Consider the following 25225-nt stretch of genomic DNA (forward strand, 5'->3'; position numbering starts at 1 on the left):
ACATATACTTCCCATGGGCAAGCAGATGTTCAGCCATCTCCAGGAAAACTGGGTTCCATCATGTGTAATGGTTACTTGGGAAGACACACATGTAACTTTAAACATCCCCCTTTCCTCTTCCTTCCCCCAGCTTTATATGCCCAGCATGACAACGTAAGGTATGCAATGTCCCTATGGTCAGCTGGGGTCACCTGTCCCAGCTGTCCCCTCCCAACTTCTCATGCAACCCCAGGCAGGTGGGGTGGGGTGAGAGGCAGACTCTGTGCAAATGCTGATGAGCAGTAACTAAAACATCCCTGTGTAACCAACCTTGTGTTCAGCACAAACCCAAACATGGCCCCCTTTGAGCTACTGTGAAGAAAATTAACTCTACCCCAGCCAAAAGCAGCACACTGTCTTTCATGGCACTTCTGACCATCTCATAGCTCTTATGTGCACGTAGAGCTTTAGAGCTGACACTGGGTACAAACATGCTATAAAAGTGAGATTAAAAAAATAGTTTAAAAAAGTTATTCCATCAGTTAAGAGCTCAGTGTTCCATTTTATTGTGGCTCAAATCTCTGAATTTAACTTTGGTGCTTGAGGGAGGCATTTTTGATAATTATTTCTTTTAATATCTGCAAGTTCTTTCCAATGGTACTGTTTGGGAAAAAACAGAACACAACAATGCACCTCCCCTCCAAAAAAAAACCAACCAAAAACCCAAAAAAACAAAGCAAAAACAAACAAGCAAAAAAAGTAAAACCAACCAAAACCACACTCAGTGCAGTAAAAAGGCCTTATGAAATTGCAGGGTAGACAGAAACTTTGGATAAAGCAATATGGCATTTTCAATACTCATCCATGACAGGAATTCCATTTTGAAATCTCGTGACAAACCATGTGCTCAGCCTTGGGCAGGTGGACTTTCTAAAACAAAGGACTGGCTGAATGACACACCTGGGAACAAAAACACCTCATACTGTAAACCACCTCTGTGGGTGATTTTAGATCAGTTTCCAAAAAGAAGCAGTGTAATATTAAGTAGTGATATTAGATATTAGTGTCCTGTATCTGTATTCTTAGGTAATCTCAAACATTATTTCAGTGTCTTAGCAAGAAAGCTAACAAATAACAAAGGATTCTTCATCAGGAATGAGGAGATAAAAGACATGAAGCAAACAGAGCTAATGGTGAGCAATGGAGGTTTTGTGATGTCCTGAAATAACTCACAGAGCATCGTCCCTGTGAGCATCGATGCTGTGCTGGGGAGATGGGAGCACAGAGCTGAGCCTTCCCAGAGCACACAGCTCTCTGCTGGGGAAGGCTGCTGCTCCCAACCCTCAGAACAGCTGTCTGCACCTGCTACTTCCACCTCACAGAGCAGTTCCACCTTGCCCCTCATGGTACAAACACAACCAGTTGCAATAGCAGGCAGAGGAGCTGGCCTTCCTCCCAATATTTTATTGTCAAAACCAACACTAAACAGAAGAGAAACTGTTTTCCCTGCATTAAAAGAGGCTTAACCAAAAGATTTAAAAATTCAATATTAAATCCTTTTTTAAAATTTCATACATCTACTCTCAATTCCCTTGTTTTTATATTGTATGTCGTACCCTTGAAACAGGAAATAGTTGCTCTCATTTGAAGCAAACCTGGATTGACTGTAATGACAAACTGTTTTTAATCCAGCCCTTCTAAAAAAAAATCAAAGCAAAAAAAGTAAATGTGAGAAATAAAGCCAGCCCATTTTTCCACAAACAGTGAAGCAAATGTGCTGAAGTCTCCCCAAAAATAGACCAGCATAATTTCTAACCAATCCTAAATAGCTCAAGATCAACACAATTTAAACCCGATCCTAAATGAATCCTAAGACTTAAAACTGAAGCTAAATGTAACTGCCTATTTCATTGCTCTCCTTCTTGTTGCAAGTGACTCTGTATTGATTTCTAGTAAAGAAATTAGAGAAAATCTGAAGCAAAATTTTAAGCAGACCATGAGTAGCAAGAAGAGTTTTCTATCAGAGATTGACTTTTGCTTCAATTATGCGAGAAAATGAAAATATAAGTAGAAATAAATATTTCAAACAAGTTTTATTTGGTACTTACATGCTATATATAGTTTTAAAGAAAAACTACATATTTTGGACACTTCAAAATATTGTGGCTATGTACATGGAAAACTAAAGAAAGCAAGAAAGGAACCCAATTCATTTTACTGTGTCACAAGTTACTATTGAAAGCACTCTGACTGAATGGCTATTTTTTCCCTTCCATAAATATTCTGGCAGATGAAGTCTCTTTCATTTTATTTCCATTGCTTTTGTCCCATCTCCTCTATAAGATGAACACTCAGCAGCAGCAGAAATTTCTTCAAAACTCCTTCGGCTTTTGTCTCAGAGGATCTCTTCTGCTAGCACAGACTTTCTGCACAGCTTCCTAGAGGCCTCGCTCAGTGCTCACCAGAGGCAAGTGCAGGAATCTTAATGGAAAATTCTCTGTTAGCAGGAGCTGAGAGCCCATGAACCTCCATTTTCCCTACCCAAGGATCTTCTCACTGATTCAGAGAGCAATGCCTCAAGCCTTTGGCGATGCTGCAAACGCAAACACCCAGAGCAAGCTCTGCCTCCAACAGCATTGTTTAGCAAAGCACAAAAACGTGCAAGGTTTTACAGTTCTGCACAACAGCAACCAAAAGTGTGGGATGGAACAATGAATGACAGTAGAAATCAGCATCAAACTAAAGAGAAAGCAACCTGCATCGCTCCCCTTATCACTCAAGCTGCACTGCTTTATAAAAACCACACACTACATAAAAAAGCACAATGACCATTTTCCATTTGCTCTGAAACGAGCAAACCCCAAAAATCCCTGAACCTGCATCATCATCCAAAACTCAAATATCCCAGGTTTCACACAGTCTTCAAAAGTCTGATAAGGCAAAGGAAAAGTCTTCCATCATTGGGAACAGCAGCAATTTACAGGACTCAGAACAAGATATTTCCTTGTATGTGTGTGCATGCATGTGTGCACATATGCATACACATCTTTTATAGTATTGTGAACATGGATGTAACTAAAAAAATCAAGTTTGCAGTATCTTTTTTGCCACATTTGTCTAATTTATTCAATCAAATGATTTATTTCTGTACTGAGCAAAATTCATAAATACATAATCTAGGAGAACAATAGGTTATCCTCTTGTCTATGAAAAAATAATGCTTTCAAATTTTCACATTTTAAAACCTTTCTTGTTTTGTGTTTTTAGAGAAAATGTGAGAAGATCATAGTGACGTCTCAATTTACAGAATGTCCCTGTAGGAATTACATTTACAAGAACCTGATACAGAAGCCTATAGTTCGCCCCCATAATTAGAGTTCTCTGCAATAACATTTAAACCAACAGGTTTAAATAAAACACCCCATTAACTCTACTTGTAGAGCAATGAGGCATTTATTTTTCAAGTATTAGAACCATAAAGTGTAAAAGATTCTTTGCCAATTTTACAATTATGCCTTTTAAACCAACACCCACCTTTTTTAAAAACAAAAAAGAATCAGTCCCACCACCCAAATCAGCCCGTTACTTTCAGATTCCAGTGTCTTGTGTCTTAAGGAATGCAGAAATATTCATTTACTAACAAAAAAAGCTTGTTGGAAATAGCCATATTAAGTAACGCACATGAAGCATGATTTTTCTAGTGATGAAAGCTATTAGAATGGTGATCCAAGTCTATTCCCCTCATTTCTTCTGCTGGTTTTACTAAAGTCCTTCCAAAAAAGATATTCAATAAATCTTTAAAAAACTGGAGAGAAAAAATAAAACACTCCTTCATAGCATGGAAGAAACTCCACTGACTGCAGAGATGCTCATATCACCTTTGGTTCTTCAGAAGAAACAATCAGATCACTTCTAAAACAGAAGGTAAACATGACAGGTCAGAGTGGCAATTCTTTCTTCAAAATGTTAGGTGCTTATGCAATTATTTTAATGTGAGATGATTTTCCTTACATTTTTAGGCCAGAGAAAAATACAGTGCTATCCAATTTAATTTGCTAAATCAGTATTTGTTTACCTAGCATTCTTGCAAAGTTATGATGTAATTCAGAAAAACCCAGTGTCCTGGAAACCATCCCTTGATGCCTGCAAGAACTTGATGAGGAAAGCATATCCAGAATTTCAAAAAGTAGTTTTTAAGAAGTAGTTACTCCCCTTCTGCATCTGCATGTCAAGCACTGCAATTGCAAAACTGGAACCCAGCTGCTGATCATAAAATCAGAACAGCAGCTGTCACCTATCACTTCTGCTTGAAAACACAGGGCAAACCTTTCCAAGCAACTTCAAAGGGCACAAAGTAAAGCATATGTGAGAAGCCCTCATCCAGGAAAGGATAAGGCCTCACCACCATTGCACTGCATCTGTATGTGCCCGGCATGCATAGCTTTACAAAGAGATGTGCTCTTTGTATTGATTTGTTTAGAATTTAAACAAATTAAATTTGTTTAAAATTTAAACAGAGTTTAAATATTAAAAAAATAGAGTTCAAAAATCCCTAAATGAATAAGCTTATCAATATAAGCTGATTGATAGCTCAGAGACTTCTCTCAATTACAACAAATTACAAGTGTTAGTGAACAACAGCAAACCTACCTGCTGTTTGATGTGTTTGAACACTATCTACCTGAGGCAAAAGAGTGCCCTTATCTTCAAAGGCTAGAATTGGATTCAAAGGAATTTCGGGACTGTTGCTTCCATCATTGTTCATAGCATCCAGCCGGGATGGTTTAGAACCAATAGGCAGGTTCATGATCTCTTCAAAATTATCATTCTGCATAGACATTCCATTTTCATTTGCATTCTCCTCTGGATTGAGATTGCTGAAAGAGAAACATAGCATTTTTTCCTTAGGTACTTTATCTAGAACAGAAGTTTAGTCATCCTCAAAGCAATAGTACAAATGGAAGAGAAGTCTGCATCAATCCCAAGCATTCTTTTAGCCAGTGAAAAGAAAACTATGCTTCTACCACAGTAGGAAACAATGGTTTTGCAGCCAAGTACTTGGTATTCCTTCCCTCAAACCCGTGGGATAGTAGTTGCCTTTGGTTACATGATAGCCAGAACTACAGGGTGGACACTGCAGTCTGAGAAGCAACTGCAATGGGAATCAATAAGGAAGCAACTGCAATGGGAATCAGTAAGGAAATCTCTGCAGCACCACCACTACCTGGAACCACCCACATAATGCAATTTACAGCTCCTAACATCTTTTTCAGATCTCATAACCTTTGTTGTACCCTTCCTCTTATTGCAAATCAATGTAATCGCCCTTGGATAATCACTGTTATTTTTATTATTTCTTGGATCACCTTCTGCCACCAGTTTTGGAGCAGCTTCTTCTATATGCCACTTATCCAGAGAAAAAACTCCCTTTTCAATATAGTGCTCCTTTCATTCCCTTCTCTCATAAAAGATCTTAGAGGCCATTTCCAAGGCACTACCCAGCTCCACACTTCTCCTGTTGATCACATCCAAGCCAAAAGAGCCCTCTCCCAGAACCCCTTGTCAATCTGGACTTTTGTTTTCCATCTTCCATGTGACAAAGGTACCTTATGAGCGAGCTCCTGCACATCTCCCCCATCCAGAGCAGCACAAGCACAGACACTCTGCATTTACATGTACTGTCCCCAGATGATACTGCTCACGTCTCGCAGCCTTGGGCCTCCCCTCCCAACCCCTTTATTAGGTGCTGCATCGTCAAATCCTTCTGACTCTGCAGATGGCATGTCCTATCCTGCCAGAGAGGAGAAACTAAGGTGCTATGTCAGTGAACAGGATGACAGTAATGGGACCATAAGCTCCTCAGGCAAGAGTAAGTACTCAACAAATACTCAAAAATCTTGTGGTCTTTCACAGGTTCTTCCCAAAGCCCTCAAACAGTTAGATCCTGGCAATCCTGGATACCTATTCCCTGTTTGGGGCCCATTGCAACTATTCAGGTTGTTTAGAAATGTTTTGGCCACAAAGGCACAGATGCAATTTTCCTAGATTGAAACTTGGCTACCAATTTCCTCAGGCCATTTCTCAGAAGGCAGCTTGGCTTCACAGGCTTATTTTCTGACAGCACATTTACTAGTCTTAAAAAGAAACCTGCTTGTAATTGGCAGACAGTATATTTTCATTTGCCAGTTTCTTTGTACAACTTTGCACAAACAATTAAAGAATTGTTTTACAGTATTCCCCAAGAGACAAAAAACAATCATTGCTCTTTTGAAAGTGGCAGTGCTTTTTTATCCAAAGCTCAGATTTCCTGTGAGAATCACATGCTGGTGTTCATATGAAGCCTTCCCAGTTTTTCAAACCATCACCAGTTCTTTTTCAGAAAGGCACTCCCCTTTTTTTCATCTGTGGATATGCTGGGCAAATTTCAAAGTGAAAAATATGTTTCACTGCACTGAGTTTGAGAGCAGGCACACCTGCTTGGTGCCACCCTTTTGTGCCAGAGACCCACATGTGTAAGAGGAGGACCACAATCTGTGAAATGCTTTAGGACTATTAAAAGCTGCTCTGTCATGTATGGTCATTAGTTCATTATGCACTAGAAGGTATCCTGTTATTTACTATATCTCCATATACTGCCAATAGCCATATCAGAACTAGGATAACAAGCCAAGTTTGATGAATGGGTTAGAAAGAGGTGGAAAGAGAGCAACTGCTCATTCATACAAATTAAACAGCACAGTAGTTCAACAAGTATTAGAGCAATGAAGAACCCTTTTGCTTCTGCAAACAGAATTTTTCTACCCAATTTATCAGCTGACTTAGTGAATAAATAAGTTTATATTTCTTCATAGTTTATATTTATGTGCCATGGCACTGCCAGTATTACACATGGAGTTAGAGCATAATTCGTTCAGACTTGAATGATGTCTTTTGAGACAGAGGAGTCTACAATCACAAAGGGGGTACAAAAAAGGAAATCAGAACTATAAAGATTCTAAATTTTGTGGTATAAAATCTTCTAGAATCTATGCTGCTTGATCCACCTAAGGACTGGAGGAGCAAATTTAGACTAAACAAGGGAAATAGAAGAGTGGAATTAATTTCCAGTGGACATCTTAGAGGCCACAAGCTCCAAAGGAGATTAGATGAATTCCTAGGAGATTGGTTTGCCCTTCAGCTTCTGGTAATTAGCAGCTTAGGGAGTACTTGAGCCTACGGTTGCATTTGGACCACAATGCTTAGCAACCCTTCATTGGCCAGAGGATCTCCTGGTAATTACCTTTTTTTCCCCCCTCTACATTGTGCTACAGGCCATTAAAACAAAGAACACAAAAAAAACAGAAAAGGTTTTTGACCTGCTACAGCTGTTCTTACTGTTTTATGTTACATTCTTAATGTTGTCTAAGTGTCTAATGCAACACCAGAGATATCCTTTTCAGGCATACAATGTTGCAGAAAGAACTGGATAATTTTGGCATTCTAACATATTCCATAAGTGTGCGTGTAGCAAGACACTTATGTAATAGAGGAAAAAAAAGTTGCCTAAGTTGTTGAGAATGCATTTCCAAACATAACAGTCTTGCAAGCATCTGAAGGACATCTCCATGGCAGCTGAAAAGTATCTCTGCAGCTTCACATCTTGACCTGGACACATCATTATTAACAAGACAGACTGGAGGATGTTGGGAAAAGAGGTACCAGTTTAATTAAAGAAACTGGAACTGAAACTTTAAACAAAAATTTAAAATTACTGAAAATTATATCTGTTGTAGATAATTTTAGCCAAAACTCTATGTAGACACAGCCTGAAATTAGAATTTGAAGAGACTAAAAAATAAAGAAAGCCAGAATTCAGTATATCTGCTTCCGATCATTCATCAGAAATCAACACTGAATAGGAAAAAAAAAATACAGATTTGCAGGCCTTTGAAAAACACTATTTTCACAGCTGTTACTTCTGATATAAAAGGAAAATGTCAGTCACCCCATTTATTGAGAGGATTTTTGCAGAGGAGACATAGATAGACATTAACAGCAAAATGTATTCCAGACTTCTGGATTATTTAAATAAATGGTGCTTATTTTTAATCCACTGAGACAACAGCACTGAAACCGGCCAGTAATGAGGAGCTTTCTTTTCCAGGACAAGATATGAAGGCAATCACACAGACCAACTGTATATTTCTAAAAACTGGTTATCTAACCTGCCCAGACCCAGCTCCATGCACCCAGCATGGAGACACGTGAGGTGAACTGCACTCACTGAGGTGTTAGCACTGCATTGCAAGTGTTTGTAGAAAACAGCACAGAAAAGAAGAATTACAGAGTAAGTACCATAAGGAAAGTGCTGTCAACATAAACCACTGTAATGAAATAACTTTTTCTAAGAAGTAGCAGGCATGATCTATCTTGGGCAAAGAATTAGGGAATGGAGTATAAACAAAAAATCTGTAAGTGGGCTATGGATTAGGCTTCTGTAGGGTTCTGCATCACTCCATCCTCTCACCCACACAAGCACATGACACAAATCCCCCAGGTAACACCTTTTTAACTTCTGGTCAGAAACCTCAGCACTCTTGTCCTTAAAACATGAAGAAGTATTTTTCAGACAAAAGACAAATCTTGCTGAGGGCCAAAATGAGGTGCTCACTCAGGAGACAACCTGCACCCACTGCCCCTGTGTGTGCTACCATGTCAGGTGTATCTGGATGCCAGACAACCACAGCACACAAGACACAGTAGCAGTGGTGTTGGCACCTGTGGCTTTTACCATGTGACAAAAATCTGTGGGACACTACCAAGTGCTTCAGGCTTCACCTTCCCAGTCACTGTGGACATACCTCTGAAGAAGACACATTCCAACCTGGCATGCCAGTTTTCCCTTCCACAACCTCACATGTGCTTCCTACTTTTGTCAGTGTTCCTCAATCTCATTTATTCATTCTTCACTGTGGTCATTCTGAGGTTCCTTCCACGCCGATTATAATGGTACAGGACAGCACTCATTAGGGTGGCACATTTTATATTTCAAACATCAAGGTGCTTGTAAGGCTGGGAGTGATTAACATTTTAATAGCTGCCCAAGACAATTATGAGGCAGCTCTGTGCAGCTCATCCAATGCACCTCAGTGTCACTGACAGAACTTCCTCAGCAGGAGCATCCTTGTCAGCATGACAGCAGGCTAAGATCCCCCAGGCATATGGAGGGATCGAGAAAGGGCAAATTCCTCCTTCAATTAGTGCCAATCACACCCTGAAGCATACTGTCCATTACAGACTGCACAATGGCTTCCCATATTCAAGTTTTTCCATGCATATTCTGGCACTACCTACATAAAACATGAAAGGACTGCGAGATTATTTGGCTTTCTGCATCACTAAAACTAAAATAACTGACAGCTCATGCTTATGTAACAGATGTCACTCAGTTCAATACTCAGGTTTCAAGCTTTTCAACAATTTCTCAAAGTCTGAGTGGCTTGCTTCATGGCTACAGAGAGCTCGCAATGTATAATATCTGCCTCCTCCAATACTCTGTATGAGGAACAAAGGTGTTTTTTTAAAATGCATAACCAAAGTGACTAATCTTGTATCTCACACAAAGGACATATGTACAACACCACTTGCTAATACTTCAAGCAGTTTAGAAATCAAAACATCTAGGCTGAAACCACAGTATTCATTATTTGAATTAAGAAAAGCAGTGCAAGCCCAGAGTGGGCTTTATGAAGCTTAATTCAGGGAAAGAAACAGAAAAAAATTCCCTTTCCATTAAGTTTCAATAAATGTAACAACGTGTTTGCTGCCAAACACATTGTTCCAAATGCTGCAAAGAACACGTTCTATTTTGTAAAAAATTCTTCCCTATCATTTAGCAAAAATCAGTTACTATTCCTTGAAATATGACAAAGTTCTTTCCTTAACAGAGGAAAGGATGAAAACCAGGAAACAAGGCAGACTGAACAGTTGCTTCTTTTTTAATTAACAAACTCATGGATCTGCCTATGATTTATTGTTCTAGCAGCCCTCTCCCCCAGCCAGGGCTCCCCGGTGACAGCGGGCAGCGTTTTACCTGTCCACGCTCCCGGGGGGCTGGTGCGGAGGGCTGGCGGCCGCGGTCCCGTTGTGCGGGGCTGGCACCTCTGCGTGCTGCAGCTGGGGCCCTGCTGCCGGCTCCGGGGGACATGCAGGGCTGCCTGCGACTGGGCACAGAAAACAGGGTTGCATTAAACCAAGCAGCAGCATCTACCCTGTAGACTGGGGGAAAATATTTTCTACAAAAGCCAGCACAGCCACGGCGAGTTACAGTTTTAAAAAAATAGAGGGTTCGCACACCCCTCCCCACCCCTTTACCCAATTCCATCTCCTTTGTCAGCTTTTTGGGCATACAAACACTGTTTCAGGTCCAAAGTAAATGTCAGAAAGCCAGATTTCAAAGCCATAGCATTGTGAACAAGAATAAACATTTTACAATCATATGCACAATTCCAACATATAAGCCAGTGGGCAAAAGAGGCTGATATCTGATAGAATGCTATGCTGGCACTTTTCAAGTAGCAATAGAGAATGGAATAGAGCAAAACTTGGATATTACTAATTCCATACACTGGTATTTCTTGATTCCAGTGACTGGATGGAACTGAAAAGGAAAAGGAAATGAAGAAAAAAAATCTCCATTGGGAAGGACACTTCTTTCAATAAGTACCAAATGATTACTACAAAACATTGCAGAGAGCAACATAAAATGAGATTATCCCTGTCCCTCATGCCAAGACCACGTAATACATGTTTCTGGCCTGCCTTGTGGCTTTCTTTTAAAGTACAACTACAGCCTTCTGCATTGTATTTAGAGTCCCTCTATTCATATTCAGGTCAGTAAGAGGAAGCAACTGCACCCCACCCTGCTAACATCTGCCACAGTAATTGCAAGGACAATTCAGTATTCATAGGCTTGGACACATTTATCTACATTACCCAAAACCTCGTTGGGTAAGCCCCTCCTTCAGCTGCTCAATTTCAGAGTACTCCAAATGTCTGGGTAAAGACTTTTATACTGAATGTCTTAGTGTGACCTTTGGCCAGTTTTTATATGGAAGATACTAGAAATAGAGGTTTCTGTGCTTCTACAAATTGAATAACAGGAAAATACTTTTGCTTTAACATTTAGAAGGAAAAAGCAGAAAAAACAGAAATGTGGAACAATCTCATATTTTTGAAGCAGAGGCCAAACAAATGACTAAAAGCTGATGGATTTTTTTTCATTGTGTGATTTGCCCATTCCCATGTATGTCTCCTCAGGTTTTGGCAAACAGTAAGACTTAAGAAAAAAATTTAAAAACAAATTGTTTGTGGAGAGTCAGGCAAATTCATGTGGCTGGCATATACCTTTAACTCAATGGTACATATAGAAAATGCAAAGTCAAACAGTAGAGCAGCCCTGAGGCTGAGAGCAGTTTTCTTTTTATTCAGTCATTCAAGGACTCTGGCCTTCCCTTGGGCCTGGGGAAATGGAGATCCGAAGTTTCCTCTGCCTTAGGAAACTGATAGAAGACTACTTTTTGTCTGTCTCTAGAGGGAAAGCACTAGCCAATGGTTGTGGAAGCCTTTATAGTTTCAGGAATTCTTTAAATGGTTTATAACACCTTAACAGTGCCCAAAGACAAAGATGGCATCCCAGATGAGTCCTGTATCAGTAGCTCACAAACCTTTTTCCCCTGAGATAATATGTAAACAAAGAAACACAGGTAATGAAATCTATGTAAAAAAGGCTTCCTGACAGTACTAATTAGAGTGTTCACTTTAAAAATCAAGAAAAAAAGTCATCCATTAGTCAGTGCTGCTGTCTTCCCTGTTACTCAACCCAAATACAAAGGAGAAAAAGATTAATGTCATTTAATATGTTATGCTACAATAGGACAAGCCATTTGATAGCTTGACTTCAGTATCTTTAAACACTGCTAATTCAGACCTGGTGATTGTTGAATATAAGCTACATTTTATTTTTCTTCCTTTATTATAAGTATATAATAAAGGAAAAAAAATATATTCTATGTAAGATTACCTAAAAAGAAACAGAGGGAATGGAGTAGAAGGAAAGCATAAGAGTGTGGGTGTGACAAGACTAAGCTTTTATATCAGCTCAATTTTGTCAAAAAAAGAAATAAAGACCAAGTGAATAAGGCAGCAGGTGTGGAAGAAAGAAGTCACAGGGAGATATTTAGAACAATAAATGCTTTGTTTTAATGACTAACAAGAAATAGTTTGTTTTTTTTTTTTAAGAAAGTGGAGTAAATCTGCAACAATCACATCTGAAATAATATAAAAAACAAAATGTAAAATCAGTTTATTTTGTGATTCAAACCACAAAAGAATTTCTTTTCACTATATAAGTAATTAAACTTATTAAGAAAATTCCTTTTGCTAAACACCAATGTGACAAAGTTGCTAAAACATTGGACTCATTTAGTAATGGCTAACTACCTACACAGAAAGCCTAAATAATTAATGTCTGCTAAGATTTCATCTATATTCCTCTCATAGTTTTTATTACTGCAGTTAGTGTGCCAAGTTTCAGAACTGTTTCTCAAATCATTGTGCTCAGTAGGCATTTATTCACCTGTCGTGCTCAGGGCACAGTTAAACACAATACCTGCTTCTCCAGTAATATTTGCCTTTGATATATGTCCATTTTGCTGGTCATTGGATTTCTACAAAGGAAGCACAGTTTTGTAAATTAAGAATGGCACTAGGGAAAAAAACAGAAACGTGTTCAACATTTACACATGTTAAGTAGCAGCACTGACCTTATCTACAGCTTCTACACGCCTAGTTCTCTTCATGATCTCCTCAAGCCTCTACAATGAAATGTAAAGGAGAAAAATAATGTTTGGTGGCATTAATTTGAATATCTTTCTCCCAAACCACAACTGCTTGTCATTTATCAGCTGTATCTGTTTATTGCAAAAAAATGAATTATTTATTACTGTTGGCAATATTCCCTTCATTGTCACATCAGGCCAATGAGGACTGCAGCCTTTCTGAGAGCACATTTACATCATTTACTTCCTACTGCTCAGGTGGAAACAGACTGCTAAGGCACAACCAATCACAGTTTCTCTGCATGGACTGAGTTACCTTCTTCCTTTCCAAGCGCTCTTGCTCTTCTCTTTGGAAATGCTTTTCACGTTCTAATCGAATCCTCTCAGCCTCTTCCCGCAGGCGAGCTTCCTCTTCTTTCTGTGTTGGTGGTAAAAGAAAAAGAAGCGAGGAAAAATAAGTGAGGAATGACAAGTTTTATACTCTGTATCTAATTATGTCTGTCTACAACACCCTGAAAACACACTTTTGGGGTTTACAAGTCACCAAAAATCTTTTCAGATGGAACTGCGCATTTCTTGATTAATTTCCATGTTTTGCATAGTATTAAGAGAGAATAACTAAACAATGGACATTATGTTTGGTTCTGTGCCTGTTCAAGAACACAGCAGATGACAAAAAAGGAATAAATTTTCTAGCCTTCAGCCTTAAAACAGCAGCCAGGAAAGTATTAGAGAGATCCATATTTTGTGTGGTGGATATTTCTGAGAGTAAAACAAGTGCAGCAGAATGTTTTGTTTGGCCAACAGAGTAACTGTTTAACAGGATCAAGGGCAAACAGCCACAGGCCCATTTGCACAAACTTTCCATTTCTGCTCTTTTAATGAAATGCAAAATTTGCCTGGAGTATACTGTAGAGGGGCCTTGCTCCTTGACTGGGACACTATTATATGATGGAACTACTACAATAGATAATTTTTTGCATCTCTAACATCCAAAAAAGCCTTGGCCGTGTTCTATCTTTGAGGGCTAAATTGAGTTAAACCTCAGTTTAACATTTCAAAGAAAGTAGCACAAATCTTCTGGAAAAGAAGAATGGAATTTCTCAGCCATATCCACTAACACAGTCCTTTAAACATTTATTATCAGAAGCATACATTTATACATCAGAAGAAAAACCTCGTGTCTACAAGGCAAATTGAAGTGTTGGATTGTGGAAGAATAAAGCCCATGCAAGAAGTAAGAGGACATGTGAGAAGAGAAGAATCCTATCCAGAATGCTTACCACAGCCTCTCCTGAAGTCAGTAAACCAACATTATGCCCATCAAAAATGAAAGCACTTGAAAAACTTAATTTTCATTTATTATGTCTTTTGACTGATTTCTGGAGTACTGGACAAGATAAAGGTTCTCCTTGGTTTGATTAAATCTACCCCTTCCCACCAGCCCCACACAAAAGCAGTATTTGACATAGGATTAGAATTCAACACAGTGAGTAGTTATCTTTAGAACTGGACTTGCTATAACTCGGGACAAAGAATTCTCTGGTATAACAGCATTTGTCAAAATTCCCCAACACAACTATATTGATCTTTTCATCCTAATTTATGAGGAATAAGAAAGGATTTGTTCAAAATACATTGAAAAGGAAGAGAGGGGAAAAAACCCCCAAAACTCAACTCCCTGCCACATGTTTCTGTCAAGTAGAAAGATCACTACTCTTTGAACTACTCTATGGAATGAACTCTGTCCCAACACTTTTCAGATAGCATTTAAATTGTAGATATTGCTCTAATTTAGGAAGGGAAGTGCTGCTACATCCACTTTGCTGCCAGCTAGACTGGCCCAGAAATTCCAAGAGGGAAGCATACTTGTCTCTGAACACGCTCCATCTCTTCTTTCTCCTTCTGCTCTCTCTCTTCTGCCTGGCGGCGCAGCCGTTCCTCCTTTTCCCGCTCCTCTGCATCCTTCCTTTGTTTTTCTGCTTCTTGTCTGCGAGCTTCCTCCTCCTCTCGGCGAGCTCTTTCTTCAGCTATCCTCTGTGACAACTCCTCTTTCTTTTGTCTGCAATCATTAAATAAGCATAAGAAAAACAGGTAATAAAAGTAGGGAGAAAAGCCAAATGACCAGGTTCCTGATCCAGCACTGCTGTCCCACCTTGATAAAGGGTGCACTGCTGTCCTATTCTGTTCTGCTTCCCATAGGGGCCAAACATGAAGCCCTATGGAATATAAAAAACTTTGCAATTCAACACCAATACTTTTCCTGCATATCTCTGCCTAATTGATGACTTGCATACTTTCTGAGTCAGAAATAGTATCTTTGATTAATAAATTCTGCAAAACACTCCTTTCTGCTATAATCATATTTTTAAAAGTATGCATTTTTGTCACCCATCTCACTTCATGGCAATGATTCCTTGATTTAAAAAAGTATCTAATTCTGCCAATTTTTGAAGGTTTCCTCCCAACCTTACTAATGGCTCCTCATATCCTTGTGTTATGAAGCGAGTGACTTTTCCCTTCACCTTTGACATTTCCCAAATTATTTAGGACTTTTTAGCATACCTTCCCAGCTGAAGAATCCTCACCTGCTTAGTAGATTTTTATATGGGAACTACTTTGTGCTTGTGATCTTCCTTGATGTCTGTCTGCACTTATTTTTCTAGTTTTACTAATTTTACAATTGTAAAGAAAAAATAAACTCAACATTCAAAACGTAGAATTATCTTGGGGTCATTCAGAATGACATTTTAATTTGTTCCTGAATATGTTTCACATATTCAACTCCAAACAAGATCTCTTCCCTCAGAAATAATTCACCCAGAGACCAACACCAGTAGTTAAGTTAGGATTATTTCCTATTCCTACATTCCTTTATGCTTATTAGTACAGCAATTCAGCTTCCATTTTGTAAGATATGTCTCAACCTGTTCACAACTGACTTATCTCACTGGAGACCAACATCATCTCACTGGCCTCAACTCCTTTCAAGTTCTTTTATGAAGGCACTGCACAGACACTGAAAACTCCTTTCACTGTGAAAGCTGATTATCTTTACTTTTTATTTTTGATCTTTCTGACTTAGTATTTATTCACTGTATTACTCTTACGCCACAGCAGCTTTTTTTCTTTAAAACTCTTTTTGAGAGAGTCAGTGTTGTGAGCCTTTTGGAAAGCCAGGCTATTTTAACTAGTTCTGCCTTGTTCCTATTAGCAAAGTGGTTTAAGAAATCCAACAAATTCCAGAGGCATGGCAGCCCTCCAAAAAAACACAACTTGTAGCCAGAGTCGTGAGTATTCTGATGGGCTACTCATTTGCTATTAGAAAGTGAGATGTAACATTAATTACCCTCCAAAACTTCTGGGAGGGTGTTGGGGGTGTCTTTATTTTAAACAAGAAAACAAAGAGGTCTAAGTCACACCTAAAGCACCACCCACAACAGAGATCTTACAACTCAAAGATGATCACAAAGTTGAAAACAGCCGTGCAGAGTTCTCTAGCCAGAATAAAAAAGTACAGCTTAGTTAATCTCTGAGGAAAAAAACAAATCACAACTGCAAGGATCTACTCTCTCCTCCTGACTTATTTTAAAGCTCTACTTAGAAAAAGTTTTAACCTTACACATCTGCTTAGGTACCACCACCAACTGAAAAACCCAACAGCAAAATATGGTTTTGGGGAGGAACTTGTGCCTTCTGCACTTCAGTGCTGTGCTTCACATGTAACAATGTGGCAGCAGAATACACACAACAAGCTGCTACAAACGTCTACATGCTTCTCTGCTGCAGAGGCCTAGAATTACCTTTCAAGCTCTTCTCTCTCCCTCCTTTCCTGCTCCTCCCGTTCCCGCTGCTCACGGGCAAGGCGCCTCTTTTCAGTCAGCAGCCTTGTTGCTTCTTCGGGGTCAGTTGTACCTGCAGAGGGCTTGGGCAGTGCTGGGGCTGGAGAAGGAGTTGGCGGGGCAGGAGGTAGGGATGGGCTGGCTGCTGAAACAAATGGGAAAGAAAATGAGTTTGCACAGACACAGTAGCCAAGATGTCACTCCCTTGAACAAAAAATACTTGTAAATGCACTGCAAAGTGTTTTCAAGATTATGTGTTTTTTTAAATGATTCAGAGGAGGAAGATGTTTCTAGATGCCAGAGGGTCACATACCTTCAGGGAAGTTTGGTTTTGCAGGGTATGTGAAAGCATTGCAGCTGAAAATGTAAGTCAAATTTTCCGTCAGAACGAATGCTGACAGGTGCTGAACAGGAGTTATGCTGACTTAGAAAGTCCCTACCATCGCATTACTTAAGTTTGCCCAATTCTGTTTGAAGAGCAGAAATAAAACATTGTGAAATTATATTTTCTTCTGTATGATCATCCACTTCTGAAGATCAGATCCAGAATTTTTGGTGATAGTCACTTTTGGTGACTTGGTGATCTCAAACATCAACTGCCTGATGTGATCTTCACCAATGGTAGGACACCAGCTATCATCAGTTTTGCAGCTGCTCCAATCTGAGGCAACTCATGGGACACAGCTTTTTAAATGTTGCCACTATTGGTGAACTGTGGCTTGTGTTCAAATTTCAGTAATGCCTTCATATCAACTCTTTATTCAGGGCCAGCTTTGTCCATGTGGCAGAGAAGATGTTACTTTTTCATATAGTTTTCATAGGTTTTTTTCATATTTCTGTAAGTTTGCCTGGCATTATCTAGCACAGGTACAGAGTGACTTATCACCTTTTCTCTAGACACCAGGGACCATTACCAACACACAAGCTAATGTTAGGAAGCATTCCCAGAGTAATTCCATCTGGTAATGCAGGCAAACATGGAGAGGGAAGACTTGAACTGTCAATGAAATTAGATTCTGACCCAGTAATATATATGTAAAATAAGTCATAAAGAGCAGCAAGCAGATGATTATAAATGTGCATTTCTAACCATACACTGAGATGTGGCAATTTTCCTAACCTAACAACTTCTAAAGGGGGGTCTCCTCCCCGATTCCCCCCTTCCTATACCTCATCATGTAAACAAACAAATTAATTTGTTTTCTGTGCTGAATTCCCATCTGTTGACCTCTCCTCTCCTCTTCTATCAGCTAAAAACTACAGAGGTCTTTCTATAACTGCTTCAGAGCTTTGACCATGAATTTAAATGATACTTCTACACCAGTAATTCAAAGAGTGCCAGTGCCTGTTCTCTAGCCTTGAGGTGAGCTGGCACAGTTTAGCCCTAGTGCAATGGAGCACTATTCTCTCACATTAACAAAACAGGTATTCAGCCCAACCCCAGGGAACAGTCCCGAGCTGGGCTAACCTCCAAGATGTAGCTGGGAACTTAGAAAATTCTGGGATGTTGAAATATAAAAAGGTAAGCAATTTGATCACTCTGAATCTTGGGAGCCATTTAGAGCCATGCTCTTAGTAGCCTTGGGGACAGAAGGTAAGAAAATGAGAGGCTGCAATTACAGCCTGGATCAGAAACATACCAGAGAGCCTTTGTAATTGTAAACAGTATAAATGACAGAGTTCCTGTACCTCAGCCCTTTCTAATTTACTAACATGGGCCAAAGCAGGGCTGTTGCTTTGAAGGGAGCACAGCTTTGTGCTGCTTGGAGCTCGCTTCTTGCCCCAGGCGCTGAAGTTGGCAGCATAACAAGCAGCTTAATGCACACCTGCCCTGCTGTCAGAACAGATAACACCCAAAAGACCTTTAAAGCTTCAGTGGCATTAGTAAAGTTGTGTATGAGATTTGCCTGCAAAAGCTTGAACAGCTTCATCAGCAATTGCTACCTGCTGACCTCCTGGCTCCTGTGAACACAGAGCCAGCAGGCAGCTGAGCCAGACCAGTGAAAGGCGAGTGTGTTACCTGTAGGGAATGAGCTGCACTCACCTGCAACACAGTCCCAGGAGAATCAGCAACACTCCTCTAGCCCCAAATGCTGTACTTGCACCTCTCTAGATTCTTGAATTCAACCAGTGACTCAGTTTTGGTAGCTGGGGCCTCCATTGGCAGTACAAAGCCATCCTATAACCTCACATGTAAAATGTTTTGCTTGAGGTCTTCATCTCTGGTCCCAACCACCACCTCCTCTGGCTTTGGGAAAACACATTCAATTTGAAGGGCTGCTCCCTGCTTTGACTATAGTACCCTTCTCTTTCATTTGTCTCCACTTTATATCTTTGTTTGTATTCTTTGATGTGAATACAAACTGCTTGAGTTTGAATACCTTTATCACACATAAACACATCTTGAAACACACATGTTTCAATACTAAGAGATCTTGTCACAAATTCAAATGTTGACAGACGCTGCAAAGAAGTGGAGCCTCTCTTTCTCCTGAACTAAACAGTCAAACAAGCATGATGGTTTTTCTGGTCGGCACCTTGTACTGGAGAGCTACAACTTGTAAACACTTGCAAAGTTATCTCAGTGCTATCTCTGAAATGGTCTTAAAAGGAAGTTTTCTCCTCAAAAGGAAACAGGCAAAAGATAGGGATTAAATCTCCTTTGCATGCCCGTGGCGAACAGATACATCCATTCACCCTTTTTGTGGGGTTGCACCTTCTGTAGTAGGACCTGGGTATCAGACAGGAACTACTGTAACGGGACTTAATAAAACACAAGAAATCAATTCAGGTGAGGTTTTCTTCACAGAACAACCCCAAACTATACCTGCTGCAGTTGAATGCAAGCTTACTAATACTTAAAACTGTTATCTGAAAGATAACTACAGGGAAGTCTATGAATTTTAATTTCAGAATCATAACTAACCCAACTTCTGTATCCCAGTGGCCACACTGGACTTTCTATCTCATCTGCAAGAGATTGTTTATGCCATATTTAGAATGAACTAAATTGTCTGCTAGAAGAAACCTATATTTTTTAATTTTCAGATTTACCTTTTGCCCTTTGTACACTTTACAGTCTTTTTTTTGTGTACATTCTTTTCTGCATTGCTACTTTTCAAGGCTGGTAGGGTTTGGTGTGGGTTTCTTGTTCACTGGTTAACTATTTTTAATAACTCATTTTCCCTTAAAAATTCTCCCTATTCCTTTTTACTCTTCTCCTTACTCTTCTTTGCATTCCACTATATTCTGCTAATCTCTCCTGTGATATGGTTCTTTTTCAATATTATATACAAGCTAGCAGTGTTACCAGCACAAGTGTACTGTGTCTAGCAGAGCAGGACATTCTCACTGCTCACACACCTTATGTGGTGGCTTCCTGTACCATCTTCAGACCATTATTATTCTACTTCAACAGCTTGTAAATAAGCTATGTTATGATATGGAGGACAAAATTCCTGTCCAAAAGGGCAGAGAAAAAGCTTGTGAAGCTATGCTGCGTGAGGCAACTTGGCATGTTGTTTTGACTTAGAAGAATGAGGGCTTCGACCTGCCTACAATTTTCTCATCATGAACATACATCAATAGGAGTGTTGTGAAGAATTCAGACTAACCTTTGACAGAAAAATACTGAAAGCTACATAATTTCAGAGAATGGGAAGGAAAAATATAAAACATTCCTTATCCTAAAGTAGGATGTCTCCTTACCTTGAGTTAGCTGTGCTTGGACAGTGAGCTGCTCCTGACTTGTGGGCTCTCCAGCACCTGCTGAAGTTCCTTTACTCTCTTCTGTCCTCACCTCATTGGCCTTTTCAGCCTCCTTTTCTGGTCTTTTCTTCTCACCTTCTGGTTTGATCTCTTTTTTGACTGGCCGGATGTTGCCAGGAGAGGGAGGACGTGTCTGAGCAGAGGAAACTTTGGAGGAACCAGGTGGGGAAGTTATCTGCTTGGGTGTGCCAGGCAAAAAAGGCAAAGACTTTGACGCATGCCTGTGTAATCAAAGAGTGACAATGCTGGTTTCCACTTATATATCACTTCTACAACCATAGCAGCTAAAAATAAAGCCACTTCTCTGTTTCACTATCAAGCAGGACTGCTGGCACAACTGAATGGGTTTCATGCAAAATGCCTCTCTCCAACTCTCCAGATGTGTGTGAGCACTGAGCCCAACCAGGAAGGAAGAAACCAAGGATTTTCCTGCCCCTTCCCCTTCTCCAGAACAGTAGCAAGATTTTTTTAAAAGCAGAACTGTCTTTCCCTTTCTTCACAGAGAGAAAACATCTACATCATCAAATACATTTGCCCTGTTTCACATTTGATTAATAGAACAATCAGAGCTGCCTATAGCTCATGTCCAGCTAAGCATGTACTTGACTTACCAAACTGGAGAGGGAGCTGATGATCTAGCTTTGAGGCTGGAAGTAAAATGACCTCCTTTAAAGTTGGCTGAGAAGCTGGATGACAAATGGTCCTTTTCTCTTTTGTCAGTCTATAGCTCAGCAAACAAAAAGACAAAGTCAAGCCAGAGTTCACACAGCTAAAGAAAGCAAAGCAAGCTTAGTTAAGGACAAGGAGTTGGGGGGCTGAGAAAAAGCAGTGCTGAGTCAGTGGTTTCTGCAGCTTGTTTAACAAGTTCCTTAATATAGCTCCTGTAACCTGACACCATCTTTGTCAGTAGATGTGCATTTGACAACAAGAATCCTTCCTAACTATTCTCTCCTTTCCTAAGATGTAATGGGCTAATTTGCAGAGGCTTATTTTTACACAGGCAAAAAAATTACCTTTTATAGTTTGATCTTTGCTGACTGCCACAGAGTACCTTCCACTGCTTCCCATAAACACAGAATTTCTTTTGAAGAAAACACAAAACAAACTCCCCCTCCCCTTGGCTCATACTTGGTCACAGTCTTTCTATATAGCACAATATTTTGGATTCATGCTTACAAGTGAACACCACAGATGTCCTCAAAGCTTCCAAATATGGTACACCAGTTATCCTAGTCTTTCTTTCCTTGGATGATTTTACAGCACATACTTTTTGCCATTGGTTCTTATACATGATAGTGATTTCCTTTTTCCTTCTTTATTTTTAAAAAATAAAATGCTAAGTTGAGAAACATTTCCAATAACACAAACCAGAGCTACAACAGAACAACTGCTTTAAGGCAATATATCAGAATTTAAGTATCTATATACTCCCCATATTTTAGTATAGATGAAAAACTTCGTGGTTTTGGAATAAGGAGCTCAGACCCCAGGAGTCTGAAGACTAGGAATGCTGGAAAGTACACTGAGCTGCCACTCAGCCAGCATGATGAAGAAAGAGGCCACTGCTCACCACCTTGGCTGGGGCTGAAACACAACCCCTGTAGCAGGTGCATCATGAGGCTTGAGAGCCTCACCAGCTGAAAGCTGTGCAATGCTTGTCCCCTGAACTGAAAGCCAGGTTAACAGCTGGAAAAGACAGACTGAAAGCAACTTCATGAGCACATGATCCGCTGAGTTATCAAAGTAAATACAAACAGAACAAATGCACTACAATGAACAAGAGTTTTGGCTTGCTAACAGTAACTCTCTATTGTATCTACTTTATTGGTATTGAAAGCAGAGCATCAGAAAATTTTTCCTCATATCAATAAAGTAAAAAGCTGAATGAATACAGAAGTTTGCAGAAGCATAAAAGATTCTCCACATCATACAGGCTACTGGAAACAGCTCTTAACTCATTTTATATCAACAAGAGTTTCATATTACCTCCTCCACTAAAAAGTAACAACCTTTCTTCTTTCTAATTTAGGAAAAAAAAAAGCCAAACCCCAAACCTCGTGCAATCAGAAAGACTTAAGAGGAAGCACCAACAGGCCGTGCTCTATGCACATGCTAGGAAATTTCTCTAAAGATACATACTAAGACTATGCCTTAGCTTAAACTTCAGTATACTACCCTCTGCCTGAAAGATTAAGTAGAGGCTATGACTCGTGGCACTTTGATTAACACTGCTTCCAACAAGGATGGCAATAGCAGCACTGCCTCTTCTGCTCATCAGGCCAAACAAAAATGCAAGCACCTCTTACACAATATTTTGCAGAGATTACTTCAACTCTTCTCACACTCTAACTCAGGTTGTGGAGTACAAGAAAAATATAACTGCTCAGGTTCAGCAAATGAATTTGAACTGGGTCTGACTGCATCCCATTGGCTTGGAGCACAGTGAACACGAGTTTGTTCTACTGTTTCGATTTTCCTAAAAGCTCAGATCAGCCATAGTACTGCTATTAAATCATTCAGAATGAACAGTGACCTGTGAAAAGCCTTGCTTATAAACCATGCTCCTAAACCAACTTCTTCCTTCCCAGGGAGGAAACATTTACTAGCCTTTCTTAGGTTCTGGTACCTAAGAAAGTACAGATGAAGTGAGAGTACTCTATGCACTTGTGGACAGAGACATGTGAGTGCAAGCATTCCCCGCCCCCTCTATTCTAGGGGCTCAGCTGAATTTGCTAGAGGTCTCAAAAGACATCAAATTCTGGAACCTTTGTGGAAACAGCCTGCTGGGAAAAACAAGTTCCCCACTGAGGGAAAAATGGCAACACCATCTTGGGCCTTAAAAGGCAGCAAAGAATCCACTTGAGAACAGGGCACTGTGACTGCCTCTGTGCCTTGTGAGAAGCTAAGGCATCTACTCTGCAAACACAGGTGTTTGGAAAACATCAGTGCTTTTCCACATGGATTCTTTGGCGCATAATCAGGTTGTGCCACCACATAACGTAGCATGTTTCAGTTAAAATCCAGCCAAGTATGACACAAACTGGAGAGGAGGGGATGATGCAGAGGAGAGGAAGTATCCCTGCAGCTATTCCAGTCCTAACAAGCACTGCAGTCAGGTGGTCATGGCACGGGACACCAAGGACACATTGGCTGCCAAGCTTACCCCTGAAAGGTGCGTTGTTCTCCGACGTCCAACGGCATCGGTGGAAGCATAGAGTTTTGCTCTTTCTCCTGAATTCCTGCAGTTCAGGGCCTTGTAGGACAGAGGGCTGAGGGGGCTGCAAGATGCTGAACGGGGACAAACGGGGATAACTACGGTGTTGGTTGGTTTCGTTATTTATTAGTTTTAATTACAGAGTAGCATTGGAGAATTGACAGAGGAAAGCCAGCAGGAACAGAAACGACCGAGAAAGACAGAAAAGAAAGAAGGTATTAATACACAGAGAAATGGGTAAGTATCAAATCAGAACCATCATTTGACACATTAGCTTGGCCACACATACAGTAAGGATGCAAGTTCAATAGGTGTTCATGCACTTTTCCATTTGTAAACTAATAATTTCTTTCTAAAAAATTAAGAAATATGCCATGATACTGGGTAGTAGATAGTATTTTCCCATTAAGTTTTTGTACAATTGGTGGTTCTGAAAAAGCAGTAGAAACAATGGCTGCTCTGACAGATTAGCTTAGTAGACACATTGAAATGAGTTTCAATTACATTCAGAATAGAAAGCAATCAAACGAAATCAGAATGCCTACGAACTGCATTGGAAGTGAAGAAAAATTAAAGGAGACATACACACAAAGATCAAAACCCATTAACAATACAAACCAGTTTCAACTAGGAAATCAATGAAATTGCTGTCTACAATTTGCAGCAAATGATTTTTTTTTAATTCTTTTTTTTAGGAATATTTTAGCCCATTATATTTCTGATACTTCTAGAATAACAACTTACTCAAATACATTCTCAACAGCAAACTATGTTACGCATTAAAAAAAAACAGGCTGACAACAACAAATCAGCTTGGAAATTAGTTTTTGTGTAACCAGGATGGCAGCTTGTGTTGGTCTGCACAAGCAAAAAGACTGTTATCAAAAGACCTGGCAATAGCAGGTATCAGATATACAATGCTCTGATTTAATCTTCAAAGAGAACTTTAACTGCAAAATATATCATGGGAAACTTCTTGCAGCAAAGTGTTCTTGGACTTTCTCTTGATTTAACTGAAGGAGAAGATTGGGAAAAACTACGTTATTACTGCAAAGTTTTATTTTTCAGCTCCTGTTTGTCTCTTCTGGTCATTTAATTGAGTCTTAGCACAGTTACTATCCAGCATGTCACTTGAGGATAAAATAGGGGCTCTATATAGTATCTTTCCTATTCCTTTTTTTTCCTCCATGTCGAAGAAATTTACATCCTCTGTTTCCTTAATGAAAAGCCAAACCAAATGAAACTAAACCAATATTTCTTGCCTGTATATCCCTCCCTGAGCACACTTGAAAGAATGCAGTTCCACATACAGTTAATTCTTCTAGTCTTACAAAAGTACAGCTGCTGTTACAGGAAGAGCTCATAGACTTAACAGTACTAATGCTGCAAATTCTCCTGTACCAAGAGATTAACATTATGAATAAAGAGTCTCATGTAAGCGTTACAGCAATGGCGCTAATGCTTGCCCTATAGTTCATAGGGATTTATGTTTAATGAGGAATTATGACTAACTTAAAAACAAGCAAGAAACAAGAAAACAGAGATTTTTGCTTGTGGTTTTATTTTGGTTGAGGGCATCTAAACCAGATAGGAGGCAGTGGCAT

At 39.7% G+C, this 25225-nt stretch overlaps 1 protein-coding gene across 5 annotated transcripts in view; it reads right to left on the reverse strand.

Moving 5' to 3' along the window:
- Positions 1 to 2053: 2053 nt before the first annotated feature.
- The window catches only part of MAP7 (microtubule associated protein 7), a 109348-nt gene continuing 86176 nt past the window's right edge, over positions 2054 to 25225 (reverse strand). For 3 of the 5 annotated variants that reach the window (XM_071433674.1, XM_071433675.1, XM_071433658.1), the window contains 11 exons: positions 23571 to 23719; positions 21019 to 21128; positions 20348 to 20628; positions 16601 to 16784; positions 14667 to 14859; positions 13114 to 13215; positions 12783 to 12833; positions 12629 to 12686; positions 10052 to 10181; positions 4630 to 4856; positions 2054 to 3891 (listed from right to left, as the gene is read on the reverse strand). In XM_071433674.1, the coding sequence (XP_071289775.1) occupies positions 3881 to 3891; positions 4630 to 4856; positions 10052 to 10181; positions 12629 to 12686; positions 12783 to 12833; positions 13114 to 13215; positions 14667 to 14859; positions 16601 to 16784; positions 20348 to 20628; positions 21019 to 21128; positions 23571 to 23719 (1496 nt within the window). In that variant the 3' untranslated portion in view covers positions 2054 to 3880. The remainder of the gene's footprint in view (positions 3892 to 4629; positions 4857 to 10051; positions 10182 to 12628; positions 12687 to 12782; positions 12834 to 13113; positions 13216 to 14666; positions 14860 to 16600; positions 16785 to 20347; positions 20629 to 21018; positions 21129 to 23570; positions 23720 to 25225) is intronic. The other 2 variants (XM_071433673.1, XM_071433667.1) reach the window with 2 other exon arrangements.

Source organism: Agelaius tricolor, unplaced genomic scaffold, assembly GCF_023055355.1.
Source record: "Agelaius tricolor isolate 1412-34295 unplaced genomic scaffold, bAgeTri1.0.p SCAF_1, whole genome shotgun sequence".
Classification (NCBI taxonomy): domain Eukaryota; kingdom Metazoa; phylum Chordata; class Aves; order Passeriformes; family Icteridae; genus Agelaius; species Agelaius tricolor.